The sequence below is a fragment of the Macrobrachium nipponense genome, chromosome 27, assembly GCF_015104395.2.
Source record: "Macrobrachium nipponense isolate FS-2020 chromosome 27, ASM1510439v2, whole genome shotgun sequence".
Lineage (NCBI taxonomy): Eukaryota > Metazoa > Arthropoda > Malacostraca > Decapoda > Palaemonidae > Macrobrachium > Macrobrachium nipponense.
The window spans coordinates 19402681-19426034 of record NC_087216.1 but is presented as its reverse complement, the minus strand read 5'-3'; the positions used below and the strand labels follow the sequence as shown (position 1 = coordinate 19426034).

Below are 23354 nucleotides of genomic sequence, written 5' to 3'. Positions count from 1 at the left end.
CATGAAATTGCGCATTTTCATATATAAAACTTTATGTAACGGCTAATGTAAAATGGTGCAAACATTACGACAATCGGATGAAAAAATTTCTGATTTTTTCGGAAGAGTTACTGCGCAAACGTAAGGAAATTTTTTTTTTCATAAATTCACCATAAATCGAAATATTGTGCTAGAGACTTCCAATTTGTTGCAAAATAAAGGTGAATGACTGAATATTACTACACTGTAAGAGTTTTAGCTTACAATTGCATTTTTCTACCATTTCGGTAGTCAAAGTTGACCGAAGGTTGAAATTTTGGCACTTATCGTTATATTTATATAAAAACATTTCAAAACTGATGAAAGCTACAACCATGAGTTGTTTTGAGTTGTTTTTAGTTGTATTCTACATGAAATTGCACATATTTTCATATATAATACTCCATGTAACGGCTAATATAAAATGGTGCAAAAATTATGTCAAAGTGACGAAATAATTTCTGAGATGTGTCGCTGATGTTTTTTAGTGCGAGAAGAAAGAAATTCGCACTTGCGCGCCTGGGTAACGATTGTAAACAAAATAATACCTTGATCCGTGAGCTCCCAGCATCCCCCAAGGCGCGTGATTCAAAAGTTTTCGCCTGGTAGGCCTATAAGTATTTTTCCGCAAATTTTTTAAAAAAGTACCATACGTCCAATCGGCACCCAACAGACAATTTATGTTGACGTATAATACGTTCAATCGGCGTTTAAGGGTTAAGTCAGTAATTTCTGTTTCTTTTTGGTTCTTGTTTTATGTATGTTGCTTGTCTATTATGATTTTTATATTTTTCTGTATTGTTGGGAGGATTATTTGTCTCTAATTCAGAATTATTGTTCATCATATATGGTTCCATTGTTACAATATTGGAGTTTACCAATTTATTTTTCTTTGTTTCTTTTTTATCTATGCACCCTATTTGGTTTTCTGGCTCTGCTGCTTTACTTGGAACTGGGTGTTCCTTTGTATCATTTATAGTACTTTCACTACTTGAGGCAGTACCAAGGAAATTCAGGAGTGACGTGCTAATAATCATTAACTGTGTCAGAGTTTTTCCATCATGGGGCCCAGGGGTACTCAAATCATTTATTTCAATATTCATAAATTTGAGAGGAGATTAAAAAAAAAAAAAATCTTGAAAAGATATCATTGGCCCTTTGCGAAGTTAAATCTTCCGCCAATGGCACAAGTGAGAAAAGACTCTCAAATGTCTGCATTCCTACCCTACCCCAAAAGGGGATGGCATAACATGATTAGTATGGCCCAAGTGTAAGCAGAACCCGCTTGCTAGGACTAAGAGTATTGCGATAATACAATTATCCTCATCCTAATCACAGTATGGGCAAACTGGATAGAATGCCGAGAGTCTACTCCTAGAACCAGGCCCCCCTGGAATCCGTGGTCCAGCTCCACAGAATAGTTCCACCTGAAAAACAGGTCCAAACATTGTCGGGTAGATGATGGATCTACGTACCACAGTTCTCACTATTTAGCTTTGGATTTAACTCCATGTTAAGCCATGATATGTTTTCTCATTTATTTGCTTTCAAAAATTTTGACAAAAATGGAAAAGTTCACAAAGTTAACTCAAAAATATATAATGTCATATGGGATTCTTGGGTTCGAACCTGGGAAGAGATTCCTGAGCTTCAAGAGCCCCCTCACCACGTCAAGGTGGTCCCATAATGAGGGGGTCTTCACTCTAACTCTAGCATATTACAACTGAGTGACATTGATAGCCAAAGGAACCTCAGATATCCTCTGCATTTGTATTCACACTTATTTTCCTCAGTGCTCAGTCAAGTGCCATTTTATGTGGTGCTTTTTCTGCAGATGACTATAATTGTAAAGACTGATTCTGTTGCTGATCTCTCAGCACCTTTCCATATTTTGCTATGCTGCTCTAGTAGTCTTATTCCTTTATAATTTCCTTTGTATACCATTACTGTATGGCTCTATTTCCACTCTTCTCATTGTATCACATCCTTTATCAGTTTTCATACATAGAACTCATGGATGATTGATTCTCATGATAGTTTTACAAATCACTTAATATTGCAAGGTGCCTTTAAACTCTTCAATTGTCAGATTCTGTGTGTGACTGTTATACCCTCACTCCAGAGCAATGAGTATTATATGCATTGACATAATAATCAAATTGAGTATTACATGCATTGACATAATAATCAAGGCCATTTAACTTTAAATGCAAGATTCAATGGTACATTTAAAAAATATAAATTTTCATCATAAAATTTATTATTTGGATACTTACCTACTGTTAAATTTAGCTATATCTTCCCGCCGATTAGGCGAGTCGGCATTCAAACAAATAAAATCGAATGGCTGCCCGGATGACTGTCTAGTTTACCTGTTCTCCACCAAGTGTGTTTCGAATGTTCTAGCTCGTCAGAATTCTCCTTGGACAGCCCACTAAGTTGTGTGAGGAGGCTGGGTGGGTCTACTTTAACAGTAGGTAAGTATCCAAATAATAAATTTTATTATGAAAATTTATATTATTTGAGATGAATCTTACCTACTGTTAAATTTAGCTGATTCCCACATTAAGAAGAGGATGGTAGGTAGTGCAGCTAGAAACAATTCCACTCAGCCATTCAAGCTAAAGGTTTCTTATACGAAACCCAAAACATTCTCATCTGATCTGGAATCTTTGGTTGAATTTACTGCCACCAGAAATTGGATTCCATTCAGGGAGCAAGGCTCTCATATGTATGCAGCAAAGAGTAGCCTTGCAGAGAAAACAGTTTCGATTCAGCCAGCATGAAACGCAAGCGGTATGAGGGACCCCTGTGCCTGGGTCCAAAAGCCCTATCAAACGACAGTCACTTAAAATGAATACCTTTACAATATAAAGGTACACTCCTACACAAAATTTGTACCTTCACGCTCCCCAAAATATTAAAAGCCCGGGATTTAAACAAAAGAGCCTAAAGAATTGCTCTTTTTCGGTTCAGGAAAAGACTACCCACTACAAGTAGCAGATTAAGGGCTTTATTGTTTTCAAACACAATTCTGTATACTTAAGGTAGTGATCAGGCAAAAACTGAATTGTACTTCTACTGTGACACATCAATCCTATTCTGGAGCGACAAATTGACTTAACACTATATGAAGTTGCAACTGCTGCTCATATTATGAATGTTTAACTTCAATAAGGTAGAAGATATGGAGCTAGTTCTCATACACTAGCCTATCCATTATGTCACAGAGGACCTTGTGTTCCTTGACAAAGTTTCTAAAAAACATAACACAAAAGGTTAACTTTGCTTCTTCCAGGCTTAACCTTCACAAATACATTCTAGGTTTTCTAAAACCACAAAACAAAAGTTAACTTTGCCTTAAGTTTAACCATTGGCAAAAGCATTATAAATTTCTAAAAATCCCAACACAAAAGGTTAACTTTGCCTCTTCCAGGCTTAACCTTTACAAATACATTCTAGGTTTTCTAAAACTACAAAACAAAAGGTTGATTTTTGCCTCTTCCAGGCTAACCTTTGACCACAACATGTGTTTTTCTTAAAACCACAAAACCAAAGGTTAATTTTGCCTCTTCCAGTATTTACCTTTGACATAGATGTTCAAGGTCTCTAAAACGATGATAAAAATGTTCTAGGTTTAACCTTTAAATTTAAATGCCCAACAGGATAGGGAAGTTTCCTCTTTCCCCCCCCCCCCAAGGGATTAGATTGGAATTCTTACAGGGAACTGTAAAGCATAGCCTTAACATCACCCTCAGCTCTAAGGCAGAAAGCTAAAATAGCATTCCCTTACACCAGCTTAAAGAAGGGTGCTGACAGCAAATTTACTTATTAACCACTGCTAAATAAAAGGTTTTACAGTAAATTCAGATAAAGTTTAGACCCGCATCTAAACTCCAGAGAGAGACTGATATAGAGATGAAGGGGCTTCAATCTCAACACCTTACAGTGCTGGTCCTCAGCAAGATCTAAAAGTACTTGATGCAATACTGAGGAAAGTACGTATGGAACGATAACTTTGGGAGTAGACAGTGAAAAGTCTTATCTCCTCTAAACAGAAAACATTGACGTCTACAAGGTTCCAGATGCTAAAAATTCCTCCAGAATGGTACCCTCAGCAACACACAGACCACTGCTTCTGACCCCAGGCCATGGCAGTTTTAAATTAAGGACAGATCCTACTGCTTCTGACCCCAGGGCATGGCAGTTTTAAATTAAGGACAGATCCTATGATAACTTGAAAATCTTATTATTGGGAGGGGACATTCTGACCTCTCCAAGCAGTTAAAGAGATGCCTACGTCAATGGAACTGTATGAAATTGTGTAGTAGAGTTGATCTCTTCTCAACGGAAGAATGAGACATCTACCAAGAGCATTGGAAATTCTGAAAAGTTTTGCCCTGAGGCTACAAGGGCTCAACAGGAGACTAAGCAATTCTTGAACATGAAATTACTCAATAGAATTCAGAGTAGATACAAGAGGCAGGCCTAGGAGTCTGAATTAGGCAAAATTTAAGGAAACATCCACTGCTCAAACCTGAGGGCCAACAAAGTAGTAGTAATCATTCGGCTGTCCCTGTTCATCTACATGCTAGGAAGCTAAATGAGTGTTCCTAAATCCACCCAAGTGCCAAACTTACGATGTCAGGGCCCTTGTAGGCAGTTGTTCTTCCTGAATCCCCAATTGCTAAAACACTGTCCTTCCACAGAATGGATGATCAAACCAATATGTTGTTTCATTTCACTCACAGCAGCAAACTTCCCACAAAGACTTTGTTTCTGACCGCGAATAAACCTGCTAAGCATCCTGATGTCTTTCCACTGCCCTGACATCTAAATAGTTGCACCAGGTGTAGTTGACCATTCTATGTTGCATGAAAGGTTAATGACACTAGTTAAACTCTGTGTTGCATGACAGAGGGAAAAGACCAAAACTTGGACTTAGGTTTAAGAACCAAATGGACGATTCCTGATTAAAGTGTCCCTCCTACAGTCCTGGAGCCAAAGCTGGTTCTGGATTATTTACAAATTTAATTAAAGTTATTTGTAAGTCGTAATTCTTACGCTGAAACCATACATTAATTGAGCATGATTATCTGAAAATAACCCATAAGGCCATGTTTCCTAATGAGGAAAAGCCCTTACCATATAGGAAGTTTCTTTCCAGTCTAAAATCTTCAAGCAGCACATACCTATTCATCTTGACCAACAAGCATGCATAATTAAATATCATCCCCACATCACTAGATAAGAATGGGGATATAAAGAATTAATATAGTGCATAGAAATTGGGCCAGAAGAAGCAACAGGTCCTTGGCCTTTGGAATACTGTTGACAGAGTGGGCTAACTTGAATAACTGATTCAGTAGAAGTGTCTTGCTCCTAAAGTCGACACCATCTACCAATGGGCAACAAGTCCCTGACATAACTTATAGAGGGCTGCACACTAACCCAATCAAAGTGCACAGAACAGCAATACCTTCTAGTAAAAACCCTTTGAAGGAACTTGCATGACTCTGGATGTATGGTAAGTGGAATGAATACATTCTGCATGTGTACCACAAGACTGATCATTCTTTGTAAAGGCACTAAAACCATGCTAGAAAACCAACAAGTATATGGGCAGACACTTATTGTTATTCAGTCTCCAAATATCCAAGAATATCTCCAACTACTTATGAGTGTCTTCCTAAAGAATTACCCTTGGACCATCATTCCCTCTATATATAATCTCCTACTAAAAGAGACTTGAGAGAGATCTCTGCTGAAGACAAGGGAAGCTATAAGAAGGAGAATAAACTAGTGGAGGACAATCACAAAGAATCACAACTGCCCTTCACCGTCTCCACCATATAAAATACTGATCCCAAGTCTCTCCATGCATATTAGGAGGCGGCAACTGTCCATATCCCAGAACCTAAATCTGCACTTATCCTCGAAAGGTGTAAAATAAGACTACCAATAGATAATCCTGAACTGCATAATCAGACAGGAAGCAAAAGTGCTCTCACTTCCAAACAGAGTGAGTATAAGCATGAGGACATTACCCTGCAGCATCAGAAATGAGTTACTTGTTTTAGTTACTTGTTTCATCAGTAAAAACTCCCGCTGGGTGGCATCTCCACCTCTCTAAGAAGTCGCAGAGACGAGACAACGTAAATAGAAGATAATAACTCAAGTTAGAGTGAAAATCCATCAGCGTGTCTGTCTCGAGTTAATTTCCCCATAGGAAAGAGAAAGTGAACCTCCTACTAAAGACGGTTAAAGGACCAATAAGCGTTGTACAGCATTGTACGGCGTGTCACGCTGCTTGGCTGGTCCAGGCGACCAAGGGGACAGCTTCCTCGCCTCAGCCCGCAGCCGGTCTGGGACCGTCGCGTCAACCTTGGGTACCTGCAGCTCGCCACGAGAGTGATCACTGGCCTGGTGGGAGTCACCTGGGCAACTCCCACCAGTCTTCCGCTCTGTGCCTGAATCCTGGCACCGAGCGAGAACCTCTGGCACCAGGAGAGGAGGTACCGGTGTTAGCCGGTACCTCTCCGGTCCCCGTCATCATCTTCCTTGCGGAAGGAGAGACGGGCCACGTTCTCGAAGGAACAGGAGGACAAGCGGAAGCCCCAACTGTCCCACTGGAGTGGGACAGACAGTGGGACAGACCCTTAGACATTTCTGAGCGAGATTTCTTTGGGGGGGAGGAGGCTACCTTCTTCTTCTTCGGCTGGGGGGCCTCGGAAGTCGAAGGTGAAGAGGTGGCAGAAGACAATGGCGACACTTTCTTCTTCTTCCTGGACTTCCTCTTTGCCAGTTCCTCAGGACAATCGACAGGTCCTGCATCCACGACGGAGTTGGGGCAGTTGCCGAAGCAACACAGCCCAACTGCACCTGTCCGGAGGGACCTGCGGGAGTAGCAGTGGAGAGAACGCTTCCTTGAGGAGGCTACAAAACTCCTACCTGGCAGGTGAAGCATCTGCCACCCCCGAGACTGGTCAGTCGCGCGAAAGCGACCGTCGTCTGGGTGGGGCTGTCTCTGAAAGAAAAGGATTAATTAAAAGAGGGCTGGATGGCCCGCCTCCAACGGTCTTTGCGTGCCTGGACCCGCGGGAACGTCATGTCAACCCTGGGCATCGGACGATCGCTGCGAGAGCGATCGCCGGTCTGGCAAGAATCACCCGAGTGACTCCTACCATCTTCCGCTCCGTGCCTGGGTACTGACACGGTGAGCAAACTCCGCAGTCTGGACCCTGGCTGCACGGTCACCCGTAGGTGACCGTACACTCAGTAACGCTTACAAGCGAGCGGCCGAGACGGTTCCCAGTCCATAGGTGGAACCTTCGGAACCGGGAGAGGAGATATCAGCGGTGGCTGGTACCTCCATGGTCCCCGTCTGCTTCCTCCCCGAGGAAGAAGAGACGGGCCCCGTTCCAGAAGGAACGGAAGGACCCGCGGAAGACTCACCTGTCTCACCGGAGCGAGACAGGCCCTTAGAAGTCCTGTAACGAGACTTCTTAGGGGGGGAGACCACCTTCTCTTTTACGGCAAAGCCTTAAAAGTTGAAGGGGGGGGGGAGGCAAGAAGAAGTGATGATCTCGAAGAGGAGGAAGATGACACTTGACGAGCTATCTTCCTCTTCGGTTTCTCCTTCTGCCAGACTTCTACCATCAGGAGTAGATAACCTCACAGGGCAGCGCGACAGCTTCCTTCAGTGACATAACTCCCGGGTAGTAGTGGTAATGAAAATGATTATCAGTAGGGAATCAGTACACACACTCGAGGATCAGTACGCAACATGCTACGAGTCCTAGGTACAATTCCCAGGTTAGGATCACCAATACAAAGAGCATCCAACCAATACTGCTGGAAACACAATCATCACTAGTCTGTAAAATAAGGAAAAAAAAAATTAAAGTAATGAGGATACTCCTCACACATCCAAGGGCGCTGCCCTCCGAAGTGAGAGGAGATCCCCCAACATCAGCACCGCAAGCCCATCCTTCTACCTTCTTCCGATAGTAAGTGAAAGGAAGAAGGAGAAGAGAAATTACCATAACAACAAAACACAGACAAACCTTGAAGTTCCCTTGGTAATTCCCAAGCGTAAGCGTAATTTCTGGATGAATACATGTCCCGTTACAGGATCAATATCACTTACATTAAATACATGTCTCATCCTCACATAAATACATATCTCGTCCTCATGCAGGTCTGAGCCAGTGTTAAAGGGCGAAAGAATGTAAATATGTTGGCATACCTTAGCCGCCAGCTCTTAACACAAGTAGAGGGGCGGTTACAAAGGCTATCACAAAAAGTGGGTTTGTATATTAATTGAACAACCAAGGACTAACCTTTGTTTAGTATTAATATCAAACACCGTATATGCACAATTATTTAAATACAAAAAATAAACCAAAAGGATCCCACCAGAAAAAAAGATCAACGACCAGTCAGCCGGAGCTCACAAACACACGTCTTCCTTGGAAGACGCCCGAAAGTAAAGTGGAGTGTTTACATCCGGGCAGGCTAGCCTGCCCCACGGCAGTTACTGCCTAACCACCTTGTTCAAGATTCAACGGCCATAATTCCAGCTACGCCGAAAGTATATTCCTATTATTAAAGGACCGAAAGGTTTGTATTGTGTATCGGAACAAATACGTATAGTCAGCACAGCTTTAGCTGCTACTTGAAACATGCCATTAATTAGCTTAAGCTGCTACTTGCAACCTATGGGTTGGGATAGAAAATGACAAATTTTTAACCAATTTGTATTTTTCATAACTAACAAACCTGGGGTCTTAACACTAGGATAAATAACTTAGCACCAGCTGGAAACCAGTAAAGTTTAAAATAATTGTGTAAGCAAGGGACTATTGGCATCTGTGCTTGGTTACGAGACATGTGGAGCCACCCTTTAGTTATTTTCTTACCCCCTTTAAGAGAGGACGTGCTTTGCTTCCGTCCTTTTAAAGCCGGTTTAGTTTGCCCCCTGTTGTTTTAATTCTGTTGTTTGGAATTCCTGGGCACTATTGTGAACATTAAGGAAGTTTCTACTATCCTTGACCTCAGACAATAACAGTATCCTCATTTCCCTCATAAATAACAAAAGCTAACTATGCACAGATTCAAAGATATCAGTGTCAGTACCTAGCATCCATTTCTCATCATTGTCAAGAATGAATCTTGTTTTCCATAGTACACAAACAAGATACATACAGAGAAACCCTTACTCGTAGTAAAACAAACTAATTTAAAACAAATACTTACAACACTAATTTCATCAGCAGCACATTCATCAGCAATAGTAGAGCTACGAACTCTCAAGCTTGGCCGAACTTCTGCAACAAGATCTTGCTTTGTACCAACAACAAAGACAGGTAACTGAAAAAAAGAAAGTAAATAGTAAAATGCAAACACGTGGTCATTCCACAGTAAATGTTCCTTTCATTCTTCTCATAATCTGTCTTATTTCAATGACCTAGGATAAAAACACTAAAAGTCACTCTTTGCTATACCCTAATACTATTGTACACTCTAGACTAAACATGAATGTAAACTATTCCAATACAATTCTAAATGAACAGCAGGTATAAAAATGTAAATACTGTATCAGTATATAAACAAAAATATAAACAATTCTAATATGCCCCAATTATTCAAACCAGAGAATTTTAGAGAAGCTGTATCTGCCACATACAGACTATTCAAAATGGATGAAAGTAATAGCTGGGTACCAGCAGTGGCTAGTAGTGTGAAGAAACCCTCAGAATGGAAATCTTCTACATCCACTTTTCTCAGAAGAAACAGAAGAATACAAGTAATACTTGTGGGTTTGTACAGTCTGAAAGCATTCTGCACAGGGCAATTTAGCATAACGGGGTGGGAGGAAATCTAGACTTTAGTTTGCAATACTAATGCAGAAGATTCAGAGAATATTCCACTCTTAAGCATGAATGGAAATCCAACATCATTTTGCATTTAGCCAGGAAGGACTACCCAACCTCAGGCAGAATTTTTTGCTTAGAAGGCAGCCTTATGGTATCAAAAAGTTATCATTAAACCAGTGCAAAATACAAAATCATAAAAACTGTTGTCAATTTCTCTTTACCTTCTATAAGCAATTACTGACATAAATAGCAATACATACTGTAATACTGCATACCACTGTAAAGGAAATTTATCAAAATTTTTCATAGTAAAAAAAGCATTGATAAAAATCAACTTTTCCTTTTCAAATATTCAATTACTAGGAGTGTAACAAATATCTGCTCTTAGCAACACCGAATATATATTCATGCTTTTTAATTTCAAATATATTACAAAGTACACTTATTTGGCTTCAAAATGAGACCAAAATCAGAATTCTATCATGAAAAAGAAATTTACTGCAATCAATATTGAAAAATTTTCTCTCAGCTTATAGTTATAAGTCAGAAAAGGTTTGCTAAAATCAGAATTCTAGTTATAAGTCAGAAAAGGTTTGCTAAAATCAGAATTCTATCATGAAAAAGAAATTTACTGCAATCAATATTGAAAAATTTTCTCTCAGCTTATAGGCAGTAAGTCAGAAAAGGTTTGCTTTCTTTTTACCACAGACAGATTTTGAACACCTATGTCTCAAAGCTTAATTAAGGCTTTGTTTATATTTTGCTACATGCTCTTATGATAAGTGTCTTAAAGCTGAAGTTGGTCAAGCATTTTTTGGAAAAGGGTTTAGCCCCAAATGTCAACCAATATGAAGACTGCCAAGGGCTCAAATAAGAAGCAGGACCACATGGAAACCCATTAAGATGCTCTTCAAGATGAAAATGAGAGATCTCATTCAACACACACACACATTTGGTGATATGATATTGTTAAACTACGATAAAGTTTTGTACATACTTACCTGGCAGATATATACTTAGCTATAGTCTCCGAAGTTCCCGACAGAATCTCAAATCTCGCGGCACACGCAACAGGTAGGTCAGGTGGTCTACCTTACCCACCGCTGGGTGGCGGGTGTATGAACCAATCCCCCTTGCTTGTCAGATTTTCTCTTCCACCTGTCTCCTGAGGGGAGGCTGGGTGGGCCATTAATCGTATATATCTGCCAGGAAAGTATGTACAAAACTTTATTGTAGTTTAACAATACTTAGCTGATTGGCACCCTTGGTGGAGGGTAAGAGACAGCTAAATAATACAGGAAAGAAGGGAAACAACTAATGTTGTAGGATATAAAAACCTTGGTTCTCACCTTTTCAGGCCGAAGACTTCATTGATACTGTCTCTGAGTCTGCATTGCCTGGAGAGCTACAGCTAGGACGTGACCTGTTGCTGAAAGACCCTCGGATCTACTACTGGGATATGTGATCCAACCCCCCCTCCCGCCCCCTTTGTGTGGTAGAATCCAAGTCGGGATCTTGTTAAAAGGAACTTGTCCGCTTACTTAACAGATCCTTACCACTACCTCTGCAAGGAGTCAAAACCCATCAGACCACCTAACCACACTACAAAGGGTTATTACTACGACAAAAAGAGGTGCCTCCCTGCAACCTCTTTCAGACAACCATAAACAACAATTACAAAATATAGGGTAAAATATCAAAGTCTAACAAGGATAAGTTCCAGCTCCCTGCCCCAGCACCGAATCCGCCAATACGAAAGGGCCCAAGGCGAAGCATTTGTCATAAGTGATTTTTACATCACGTAGGTAGTGGTTTGCGAACACCGATTGGCATCTCCAGAAGGTCGCCTCCATCAGGTTCCGCACAGACATATTCTTCTTAAAAGCAAGCGAAGTTGCAATGGCTCTCACTTTGTGGGCTTTCACCTTAAGAAGCTTAACATGATCTTCCTTGCAGGCAACATGTGCTTCTTTAATAAGGCTTCTCAAGAAGAAGGACAGAGCATTTTTCGACATGGGTCGAGTGGGGTCCTTCACGGAGCACCATAGTACTTCTTGATTGGCCTTAAGTTGCTCCTTCCTCTTAAGGTAATATTTTACAATCCTCATAGGGCAAAGAGTTCTCTCAGGCTCTTCCCTTACAAGAAAAGATAGTCCACGAATTTCGAAGCTCCTGGGCCATGGACGTGATGGGTTTTCGTTCTTAGCTAGAAATCCCGGAAGGAACGAACAAACCATAGATTCTTCCTTAAACCCAACATTGCCCTCAATTGCTTGGAGCTCACTCACCCTCTTAGCGGTTGCTAGAGCCATAAGGAAGAGAGCCTTCTTCGTCAGATCCTTGAACGAGGCTGAACTAGGTGGTTCAAATCTAGACGATCCAAGGAATTGGAGAACCACGTCTAGATTCCAGTTCGGTGTAATATGAGATTGTTTTCAACAGTTTCAAAGGACCTAATAAGGTCATGCAGGTCCTTATTCTCGTAGATATTCATGCCTCTATACCGAAAGACCGCAGCCAACATACTGCGGTATCCTTTAATGGTAGATACCACAAGATCACAATCTTCTTTGAGAAAAAGCAGGAAATCCGCAATCTGGGTCACAGAGGTACTGGAAGAGGAAATGTTCTTTCTCTTGCACCACCATCTGAAGACATCCCACTTTGACTGGTATACACGTAAGGTGGAAGGCCTCCTCGCTCTTGCAATTTAGCAGCTGTTGTTGAAAAGCCTTTCGCTCTGACCAGACTTTGGACAGTCTGAAGCCAGTCAGACTGAGAGCGAGGAGATTTTTGTGGTACCTGTCGAAGTGGGGCTGTCTGAGTAGATCACTCCTTAGGGGGAGCGATCTTGGAAGGTCCACTAACCATTCCAGTACCTCTGTGAACCATTCTTGGGCTGGCCAAAAGGGAGCGATTAGGATCATTCTCGTTGAATCTGACTCTATGAACTTTTTTATTTTAACCCCAGAATCTTGAAGGGGGGAAACGCGTAGACATCGAGTCCGCTCCAGTCTAGAAGAAGAGCATCGATTGCTAATGCCTCTGGATCCGAGATCGGAGAGCAGTAAGGATCCAGTCTCTTGTTTTTTGACGTGGCAAAGAGGTCTATGTGTGGCCTGCCCCACAACTTCCACAGGCTCTGGCATACATCCAGATGAAGTGTCCACTCTGTGGGAAGGACCTGATCTTTCCTGCTGAGGAGATCTGCTCTCACATTCCTTTCTCCCTGCACGAACCTGGTGAGAAGCTTGATTCCCCTTTCTTCGGCCTACAGAAGAAGGTCTCTTGCAGTCTCGTACAGAGAAGGAATGCGTCCCCCCCTGTTTTCTGATATATGCCAGAGCTGTGGTGTTGTCCGCGTTGATCTGCACTACTGATCCTCTGACGTTGGGTTCGAAAGCTTTCAGAGTCAACCACACGGCCATCAGCTCCTTTCTGTTGATGTGCCAGGATACCTGGTCCCCAACCCAGGTACCTGACACCTCGCTGGTTCTCAGAGTCGCCCCCCAAACACCCAGTGGGTCCGACGCGTCGGAGAACAACACTAGGTTGGGGCTCTGGGATTGAAGAGACAATCCCTTTGCAAAGATGTTGGGATCTGCCCACCATGTGAGTTCCTCCTTGACTTCATCAGATATTATCAGGGAGAACGTCAAATCCTGAGAACGATGACTCCAATTCCGATGAAGAAAGAATTGGAGCGGTCTCAGGTGCAACCTTCCTAGGGAAACGAATTGCTCCAGCGAGGACAGCGTCCCCAGCAGACTCATCCACTCCCTCGCTGTGCATACTTCTTTCCCTAAGAAGGTTGTTACTCTCTCGAATCCTCGGGCTATCCTTTCTTGAGAGGGAAAAGCCCGAAAACTCTGAGAGTTCATCCGTATCCCGAGATACACACACTCTTGCTCGGGAATTAAACAAGACTTCTTGAAATTGACCAGAAGTCCCAACGCATTCGTCAATTGCAAGTCCTTCAAACAACGATCTTCTGAATTGGCCCTTATCAGCCAATCGTCGAGGTACATGGATATCCTTACCCCCTTCAAATGAAGCCATTGAGCTACATTCCTCAAGATCCCCGTGAACACTTGAGGGGCCGTCAAGAGGCCGAAACACAGAGCCCTGAACTGGAAAATTCTTCCCCCCATCATGAATCTGAGAAACTTCCTCGAGGAAGGATGGATCGGTACGTGGAAGTAAGCGTCCTGTAAGTCCAAGGACACCATCCACTCCCTTGGACGAAGTGCTGCCAGCACCGAAGAAGGTGTTTCCATCGTGAACTTCTTCTTTTCTACGAAGAAGTTCAGGGCGCTTACATCCAACACCGGTCTCCATCCCCCTGAGGATTTCGGAACTAGGAAAAGGCGGTTGTAGAAGCCTGCTGAACGATGGTCTGTCACTAGTTCGATAGCCTCCTTCTCCAGCATCTGTTCCACTGCTAGATGGAGAGCTTGATTCATGATGGGGTCTCTGTACCTGGCCGTCAACTCCCTTGGGGTGGTCGTCAAGGGAGGTCTTGAGGTGAAAGGGATGAGGTAACCCCTCCTCAAAATTGAAAGGGTCCAAGGATCCGCCCCTTTCTGGGCCCAGGCTTCCGCAAATCCTAAGAGCCTGGCACCCACCATTGTCTGAAGGACTTGTAAGTTACTAGGAGGTCTTGACTGACTTGGCGAAAGTCTTTCCTCTTCTGTTGGGTCTACGACCCCTAAACTTAAGAGGTTCTGGAGGAAGAAGAAGCCCCTCAAAAGGGTTCCCGAGTAGTAGACTTCTCCTTCTTAGTCTTGGTAGGGAAGGAAGGACGAGGCTTCCTTGCCGACTGGGCCAGAAGGTCCTGGGGGGCCTTAGCCGAAAGCGATCTCGAGATGTCTTGGATTAGATGCTTAGGAAATAATTGAGCGGAAAGAGGAGCAAACAGCAAAGAAGACCTCTGAGCGTGGGAGACGGACTTCGTCAAGAAGGAGCAATATACAGATCTCTTCTTCACGATTCCCGCCCCATACAGGGAGGCGATTTCACTCGCTCCGTCTCTAACGGACTTGTCCATGCACGATAACACGCAAAGGAGATCCTCTGGAGAAAAAGACTGGCACCTGTATCTTCTTAGCCAGGACTCCCAGCGACCAATCAAGGAAGTTGAAGACCTCCAGCACTCTGAACATACCTTTCAGAATGTGGTTGATCTCGTTCATTGCCCAAGTTGTCTTAGAAGAGTTAAGTGCAGCTCTCCTTGTGGCATCTACTAACGCCAAAAAGTCCGCATCGGCCGAGGACGGTAGACCCAGTCCCAAGGACTCTCCTGTTTCATACCAGAAACCAACACGTCCTGATAGCTTCGAAGGTGGGAAAGCGAACATCGTTTTTCCTGCTTCTTCTTTTGGAAGTCATCCAGGAACCAAAACTCCTAAGTGCCTTTTTCATCGAAAGGGTCGGCTTCATCCTCACGCAAGACGAACCCTTCGTTGTCTTCGCCGTAGAAAACAACGAGTGAGGAGTAGGAGGAGCAGTAGGACTAAGGGAATCCCCAAAGTCTTGCAGTAGAAGCTCTGTGAGCTTCTTGTAGGAAGACACAGCTGCGGAAGTGTTAGTTTCCTCATCCGAACCCTCTAGGATTCCTTGTCGAGGAGAGCGCGGAGGATCCTTAGGCGACGAAGAGGTCCTAGCAGGAGCAGAGCGAGAGGTTGGAGAAGAGTGCCTTCTCGCAGGAGAGTTCAAATCAGCAGGTGAACGACGAGACGAAAAGGAAGAGCGTCCGCCCGATCTGGATTGTCTGCAATGAGACTCCCTCTTCGAGGTAGACAAAATCTCGACTGAAGGAGAGGCAGGGCTTCTACCCCGAGAAGGTCTGGATGCATCAACAGGGCGCTTACGAGGAGGAGAGCGCCTACTAGTATCTGGGCGCCTACCCTGAGGAGAGCGGCTGCTAGGCGCCAAGTGCCTATCAGGAGCAGGGCGCTTGCGAGTCTCTTGGTGCTTGTCAAGTTGATCACGATCAAGAGAAGGTCGACTGGAAGGTGAAAAGCGCCTACTAGGAGAAGGCCGCTTGAGAGACTCATGACGTCTGACAAGCGTATAACAGTCAGGAGAGGGCGGGGCCTCAAAAGATAACGATGCGCACCTATCGGCGGGAGAAAGGGCGCTTGCGAGGCTCCTTGGTGCCATAACCAAGAGTGGCGAACGGCTCAGGAGCAGGGCCGTGCTAGAAGAAGGAGAGCGCCTGACACGGGAGAAAGGGCGCTTGAAAAGAACTCTTGGTGTTCTGCCACGAGGGAAGAACCAATTCAGGAGTAGGGCGCCTCGAAAAACGACGAGCGCCTCACCACGAGATCCGACGGTACACTAGGCTCTTGGCGCCTATCTTGCGGGGAGCGGCTACCAGAAGGACGCCTACCAGGCGCATGGCTCCTACCAGACTCTTGACATCTGAAGGGAGAGGAGCTACGAACAGGAGAAAAACGTCTACTCGACGCCAGATCCGAAACTCGAGGAGAGCGACATCCGGAAGCCGAGCGCCTACTTGTAGAAGGGCGCCTTCTAGATTCTCGAAGTTGCTGAGGAGAAGTCCCACGAGAGGGAGTCAAAGAAAGAGGCCTGTTCTGCTCCAAGTACCTATCTCCTCTCGGCCGTACCCTCGAAACAGCGTGATGAGCAGGCGAAGAACGCTTACCAGAAGCGGGGATCCAATCCGGAGAAAAAACTTCTTTCTCCACAGAGCGTCTGATTGATGTCTGGCGCCTTGAAGCTGCTGAGAGAGAGCCAGGAGAGCGGGGCCGCTCACGTGAGCTCCTACCTTGCATATTCGAATAAAACTCCCCATACCGAAAGGAGAGCGCCTATGAAGGCACGAGAACGATCCTCTGAACGAACGGCGCCTAGATCTCTTGATCGGAAGAGAAACGTCCTTCTTCCTCCGCGATCTTAAGGCCAGAGAGTCCGCCAAAGCCGAGAACTGAGTCTGTAGTCCCGCAAGGACTCTAGTAGGAGAATCCGTCTGGTCTTCCTCCGAAGCAGGCGCAGATCGAGGGGCGCGAGAAGATGAGCGATCACAAGATCTCTTGGGCTTCTTTACTTCCAAAGAAGTTTCTTCTGGGAAAACTTCCAGGCTGGAAGCCAAAGGACTGCAGGAAGCCTTCCAAGCCCTCTTCAACGGGCGCGACGCATCCGGGGAGTTCCAACCTCTCTTCGGAGAGGGCGACGACGAAGAGGAGAAGCATTGACGCAGGATCTCCTTCTTGTAGCGATCCGAGGCAGCTGGGAGCGTACTTCAGGATGCCGAGGGGACGCTGACGGTGGGGGCTCTCCCAGTCCCTCGCGGCTTCGACTTTCCTACTCCACTGGAACTGGGAGTCTGGAAGAGGTCTAGGCCTAGAGGCACTAAGGAGCCGGTCAGACGCACCCTCCACAACACTGGGGACACTGCACTGATCACTAACACTCTCCTTACCTTGTTCTAACTGACGAATCTTCTGATCCATCGAAAGAATCGTGGCTCTTAAAGCCACCGCCTCCGAAGACGAATCTTCGGCTTCGGTGCGGGGAGCAGGGGCTGCAACTTGGGAAGAAGGTTCTACTTCTACATTAACGTTAGGTTCTACATCCAAATCACTCATTCTAGACCTACTAGAACTTCTAGAGGAAGCCTTCCGTACTCTATCACGTTCCAACTTCCTAATATAAGAAGAGAGAGCCTTGTATTCGTCTTCATTCAGTCCCTCACATTCCTTACAAGGGTTACTAAAAGAACATTCATTCCCCCTGCATTTCATGCATACAGTGTGAGGGTCAACCAAAGCTTTCGGCAACCTCACCTTACACCCTTCAATCACACAAACCCTAAACAAAACAGAAGTTTTAGCTACTGAATCCAAATCAGACATGTTAAAGAAAATTCCAGCGCAAAGTCAAAAACGGTCCACAAATAGCGTATGCCAAGCCAAACAGAGCGAATACGTCACCAAAAAGTCCAAATCAACTCCAGGCAAGCGAGAAGTGAAAAATCTATCCAAAGGAACCGACAACAGTTGTTATCGTTCCGAGCGACAGAGAAAATCTGACAAGCAAGGGGGATTGGTTCATACACCCACCACCCAGCGGCGGGTAAGGTAGACCACCTGACCTACCTGTCGCGTGTGCCGCGAGATTTGAAATTCTGTCGGGAACGTCGGAAACTATAGCTAAGTATATATCTGACAGGAAAGTTCATGTACAAAAACTAATTTTAACAATTACTTATCACTACGTACTGAGTAGCTTGGAGACAGATCTTTCTCTCTTCAGCAGAAAATTGAGGCTTTTATAAAACAATGGTCTGTTCTTACAAATGAGTACAAAAGACACTGATTTACAAATTAACAGACTCAACTTTTCAAATGATTTTTTCAACATCCCCAAATTTGATGTTCAGACCATGCAGTTTAACCCTCTTACGCCGAAGCCCTAAAAATCAAAACCTCTCCTGTATGCCGGCGCCGGTTTGGAGTGAGCGCGGAATCGTAAAAAATAATTTTTTCAAAAAATCCCAACACAGCGCGCTTAGTTTTGAGATTTAAGAGTTCATTTTTGGCTCATTTTTTTGCCATTGCTTGAAGTTTAGTATGCAATCATCAGATGAAAATAATATATTATCATATGTAAATAATGCGATATATGGTAGCGAAAAAAAAAAATCATAGATAATTGTATTCAAATCACGCTGTGCAAAAAACGGTCAAAGCTAACGAGTTAATTTTTTTTTTCGTTGTATTGTACACTAAATTGCAATCCTTTTGATATATAATACATAGTAAAACAATAAAAGCAACACCGGAAAAATATTATCACAAAATGATGTACGAATTCGTAACGCGCGGACGTAAAAAAATATTATTTTCAAAAATTCACCGTAATTCTAAATATTGTTCTAGAGACTTCCAATTTGTTTCAAAATTAAGACAAATGATTGAATATTACGATACTGTAAGAGTTTTAGATTAGAATTGCAGATTTCGACCATTTCGGAAGAGTTAAATTTGACCGAATGTCGAAATTTTTATATATATATTTTTTTATATGCACATATTTCAGAGATGGAAAAAGCTACAACCTTCAATAATTTTTTATTGTATTCTTCATGAATTTGCGCACATTTTGATATATGAAACTCTATAAAAAGGCTAATATGAAAAGGAGCAAATATTAGGATAATGTGATGTACGTATTTCGGAGACTTGCGGCCGCGAATCGGCGCGCGAAGTGAAGGTAAATATATTTTTCAAAAATTCACCATAAATCACAATATTGTTTTAGAGACTTCAAATTTGTTTCAAAATGAAGGAAAAATGATGGAATATTACTAGGCCGTAGAGTTTAGCTTACAATTGCGTTTTCAACTATTTCGGTAGAGTCAAATTTGATACCGAACGTGGTTTTTTTTCTATTTATCGTGAATTATATGCAAATATTTTGAAAAAAGAGAAAAGCTACAACCTTCAATCATTTTTAGTTGTATTCTACATGAAATTGCGCACATTTTCATATATAAAACTTTATGTAACAGCTAACTTTAAAATGGTGCAAACATTTCGACAATCGCACAAAAAAAATTCTGATTTTTCGGAAGAGTTACCGCGCGAACGTAAGGAAAATGTTTTTTTTTTTCATAAATTCACCATAAATCGATATTGTGCTAGAGACTTCCAAGTAATTGCAAAATGAAGGATAAAATGATTGAATATTACTAGAATATAAGAGTTTTAGCTTACAATTGCGTTTTTCGACCATTTCGGTAGAGTCAAAGTTGACCGAAAGTTGAAATTTTTGCACTTAACGTTATTTATATGAAAATATTTCGAAACTGATAAAAGCTACAACCATGGGTTGATTTTTGTTGTATTGTGCATGAAATTGCGCACATTTCCATATATAAAACTTTATGTAACGGCCAATTTAAAAGGGTGCAAAACATTAGGACAATCGCACAAAAAATTTATCGGAAGAGTTATCGCACGAACGTGAGGAAAAGGTTTTTTCATAAATTAACCATAAATCGAAATATTGTGCTAGAGACGTCCAATTTGTTTCAAAATGAAGGCAAATGATTGAATATTATTATAATATAAGAATTTTAGCTTACAATTGCGTTTCTCGACCATTTCTGTAGAGTCAAAGTTGACCGAAGGTTGAAATTTTTGCACTTATCGTTATTTATATGAAAATATTTCAAAACTGATAAAAGCTACAATCATGAGTATTTTTTTTGTTGTATTTTACATGAAATTGCGCACATTTTCATATATAATACTTCATGTAAAGGATAATTTAAAATGGTACAAAAATTATGTCAAAGTGACAAAATAATTTCAGAGATGTGTCACTGATACTTTTAGTGCGATAAGAAATTCGCGCTTGCGCGCCTGCGTAGCGATTGTAAACAAAACAACGCCTTGATCCTGAACTCCCAGCATCCCCCAAGGGCGCGTGATACAAAAGTTTCAGCTGGTAGGCCTATAAGTATTTTTCCGCGAATTTTTAAAAAATCTTTTTTGAGCCGACGTATGATACGTCCAATCGGCATACGGGAGACATTTTGACACGACGTTTAATACGTCCAATCGGCGTAAGAGGGTTAAGAGAAATTCCAACATCCAGCCCAAACATAAGACACTTCTCTGTACCTAAAATTATTCCCCACCCACAAATAAAAACACAAAATTGTTGCCTATGTAGTGCACATAATTATACACACTTTGCAAACATTAAATAATAAATTATGACTACTCTACAATTGTAAATTAAATTCAACAAAAATACTGGATCACATTTTTTAACTGTCACGGATTGCCAAAATGTTATTGTTATAATACAATTAAGTTTGTTCATACTTACCTGGCAGATATATATATGGTCGGTAAACAACTATATATATATCTGTCAGGTAAGTTTCATGAACAAAAGGATTTTTCTTGCATGAGATGGGAAAATTTGAGAAGGTTAGAAGCTAGGTAGGACAAGACCAAAGGCAAATCTTTAGTATTATCTACAGTGAGCAACACACAGCACATTAAGTGGTAGAAAACATGGAGACTTTAGTTAAAGGGTAAGCACATCATTTTTAAGGTATGGAAGTGAATTTCCCACAGCTGACTAGGAAATTTATATGATAAAAACAGAATTCTGTAAGAAAAGACATGGTTTGAACAGATCGTCTGTTTAAATTTGAACTAACAATAAAATAAATTGGTCTGGGAGCATCATCTGCAAAAATGCATAAGCAGTCCCCAGTTTATGACAAAGTTCAGTTCTTGCGTTGTAAGCCGAAAATCACTGTAAAGCAGAACATCACCGAAAATCATAAAAAATCCCAAGAAAACCTTACTTTTACTGTGTTGGGTGTACTAAAAATTAAGTAAACTGCATTTTTATTATATTTTTCATAAAAAAAAAATTCAAATATTGATTATTTTGCCTTTTTAGAGTCATATGTCTTCCATCGGATCGGCATGACAAGCGTTGTACCCATGGAACATACGCAGTAAAATGTGAAATAACTTCTGATAATTATAACTGAAAAGTGTCATAAACTCAGAACATCATAAGCTGCAACTGTCATAAACCGGGGAATGCCTGTATTACTAGCATTCCATCAAACCTTAGAAGAGGTATGTCATATCCTCAGAGTTTTAATCTTATGTTAGATTATAGCCCCTGCAAGGAACTCATGGCTAAAAGCATTGCATATAACAATTATAAATATTTACCCATTATAGCATGGGGTACATTCTGTCTAACAAATACATTTGGTAAGCTGGGTGCACTGTGTTCATTGCATTTCTTATCAGGGAAAATTGCCTAAAACTTAGAAACTTGTGAATGAAACCTAAACATATTATCTAGTTGTCCAGGTTTAGAAATATGTAAAAAATTAGCATGGATAACACATTCTCTGAAGTACACCATGCAGCAATACTTGCTTTGTTTGTATAGTTACTTTCATATATTCTAACATAAGACTAGCAATGACACCAGTATACATTTCCTTTTTTAGCAGACAACAGACAATTGCATGCAAAATGCCAAAAGATCAAAACTTAAAAGAAATGTTCTAACAATGGATAATGGTACATTTCTTAAACAATGGCTAATGCTATATTTCTTAAGGTCTCATAATCCTTAAAAATGTAAAACACCTTAGCTATACTGTGCTTATCCTTTAACAAAAAATTACTGTGCATCAGAAGCAAAAATCATTTCAAACCTCTTCATGCAAAGATATATTTAATTACATGTTGAATTATTTAAAACAACTGCAATCTTACATACAGTGGGGCCCCCGTATTCGTGTTCTCCAGATTTGCTGACTCACGCATCCACAGATTTCTCTATGGACCATATCTACCCACTATTCGCAGGAAATTCACCTATTCGCAGTGTTTTTCTACAAGAAATGTCCAAAAATTCTTGGTTTTTTATCAATTTTATCATAAAATGGAATTTTTATTATAAAATTAATATTAATAATACTTACCTGTAGAATTTATCTAGCCCTAAATCCCCAAACACTGCACCAAAATTTACCACATTGGCAACCCTGTTACCTCCTATTCTGTCCGCCAGTTGGCAACACTGCCGTTGACAGTTACAAAACCTTCCCTTGAAAATCAGTTGTGATAGGCAGATCGTGGGATAGGATAGGTGGGACTAGATAAATTATACAGGTAAGTTATTAATATGTTATTGTTATAATACAATTAAGTTTGTTCATACTTACCTGGCAGATATATATATAGCTGTATTTTCCGAAGTCCGACAGAATTTCAAAACTCGCGGCACACGCAGTGGGCGGCCAGGTGGTAGTACCCATTCCCGCCACTGGGAGGCGGATATCAGGAACCATTCCCATTTTCTATTCATATTTTCTCAGTGCCACTGTCTCCTGAGGGGAGGTGGGAGGGCACTTAATTATATATATCTGCCAGGTAAGTATGAACAAACTTAATTGTATTATAACAATAACATTTTGTTCATGTCACTTACCTGACAGATATATATATAGCTGAATCCCACCTTCGGATGGTGGGAAGAGACAGAATAGGATTTGTAGGAAACTTAAATTAAGTAGATGATGTACACCTTGGTTCCTCACCTGTTAGCAGAGTAGACTCTGTGATTACTGTCACTTAAGCCTGCTTCTGCTTAATCAGAGTTGCCAGCCAGGTGCTGGTGCGCTCTGGATGCTCTGTCAACGGGGACGTGACCTCAACGTGACAAGACCATCGAGCCATACATATGAGGGCAACGAAGCAACTGACCACCACCTGACCAACTAACCAAGATCCCCTGAACCCTAAACTAAGAAATGGGAGATCTTCACACAAGACTCACCACAAACCAAAAACACAACAATAAAAAACTAACCTAAACCTAACTAAGGGATAGGAAAAGAGCTACCTCCAACCCCCAAGACTGTGTCTGCAGAAACGA

At 41.9% G+C, this 23354-nt stretch overlaps 1 protein-coding gene and 1 long non-coding RNA gene across 3 annotated transcripts in view; one reads left to right on the top strand and one right to left on the bottom strand.

Moving 5' to 3' along the window:
- LOC135200889 (rab-like protein 3) overlaps positions 1–23354 on the bottom strand; it is a 70078-nt gene that overhangs the window by 18561 nt on the left and 28163 nt on the right. For both annotated transcript variants that reach the window (XM_064229631.1, XM_064229630.1), the window contains exon 4: positions 9277–9390. In XM_064229631.1, coding sequence (XP_064085701.1) covers positions 9277–9390 — 114 coding nt within the window. The remainder of the gene's footprint in view (positions 1–9276; positions 9391–23354) is intronic.
- On the top strand, positions 17849–20962 carry LOC135200890 (uncharacterized). Its single transcript, XR_010311389.1, has 3 exons — positions 17849–18308; positions 20498–20721; positions 20829–20962. It is a non-coding gene; the product is annotated as an uncharacterized LOC135200890 (long non-coding RNA).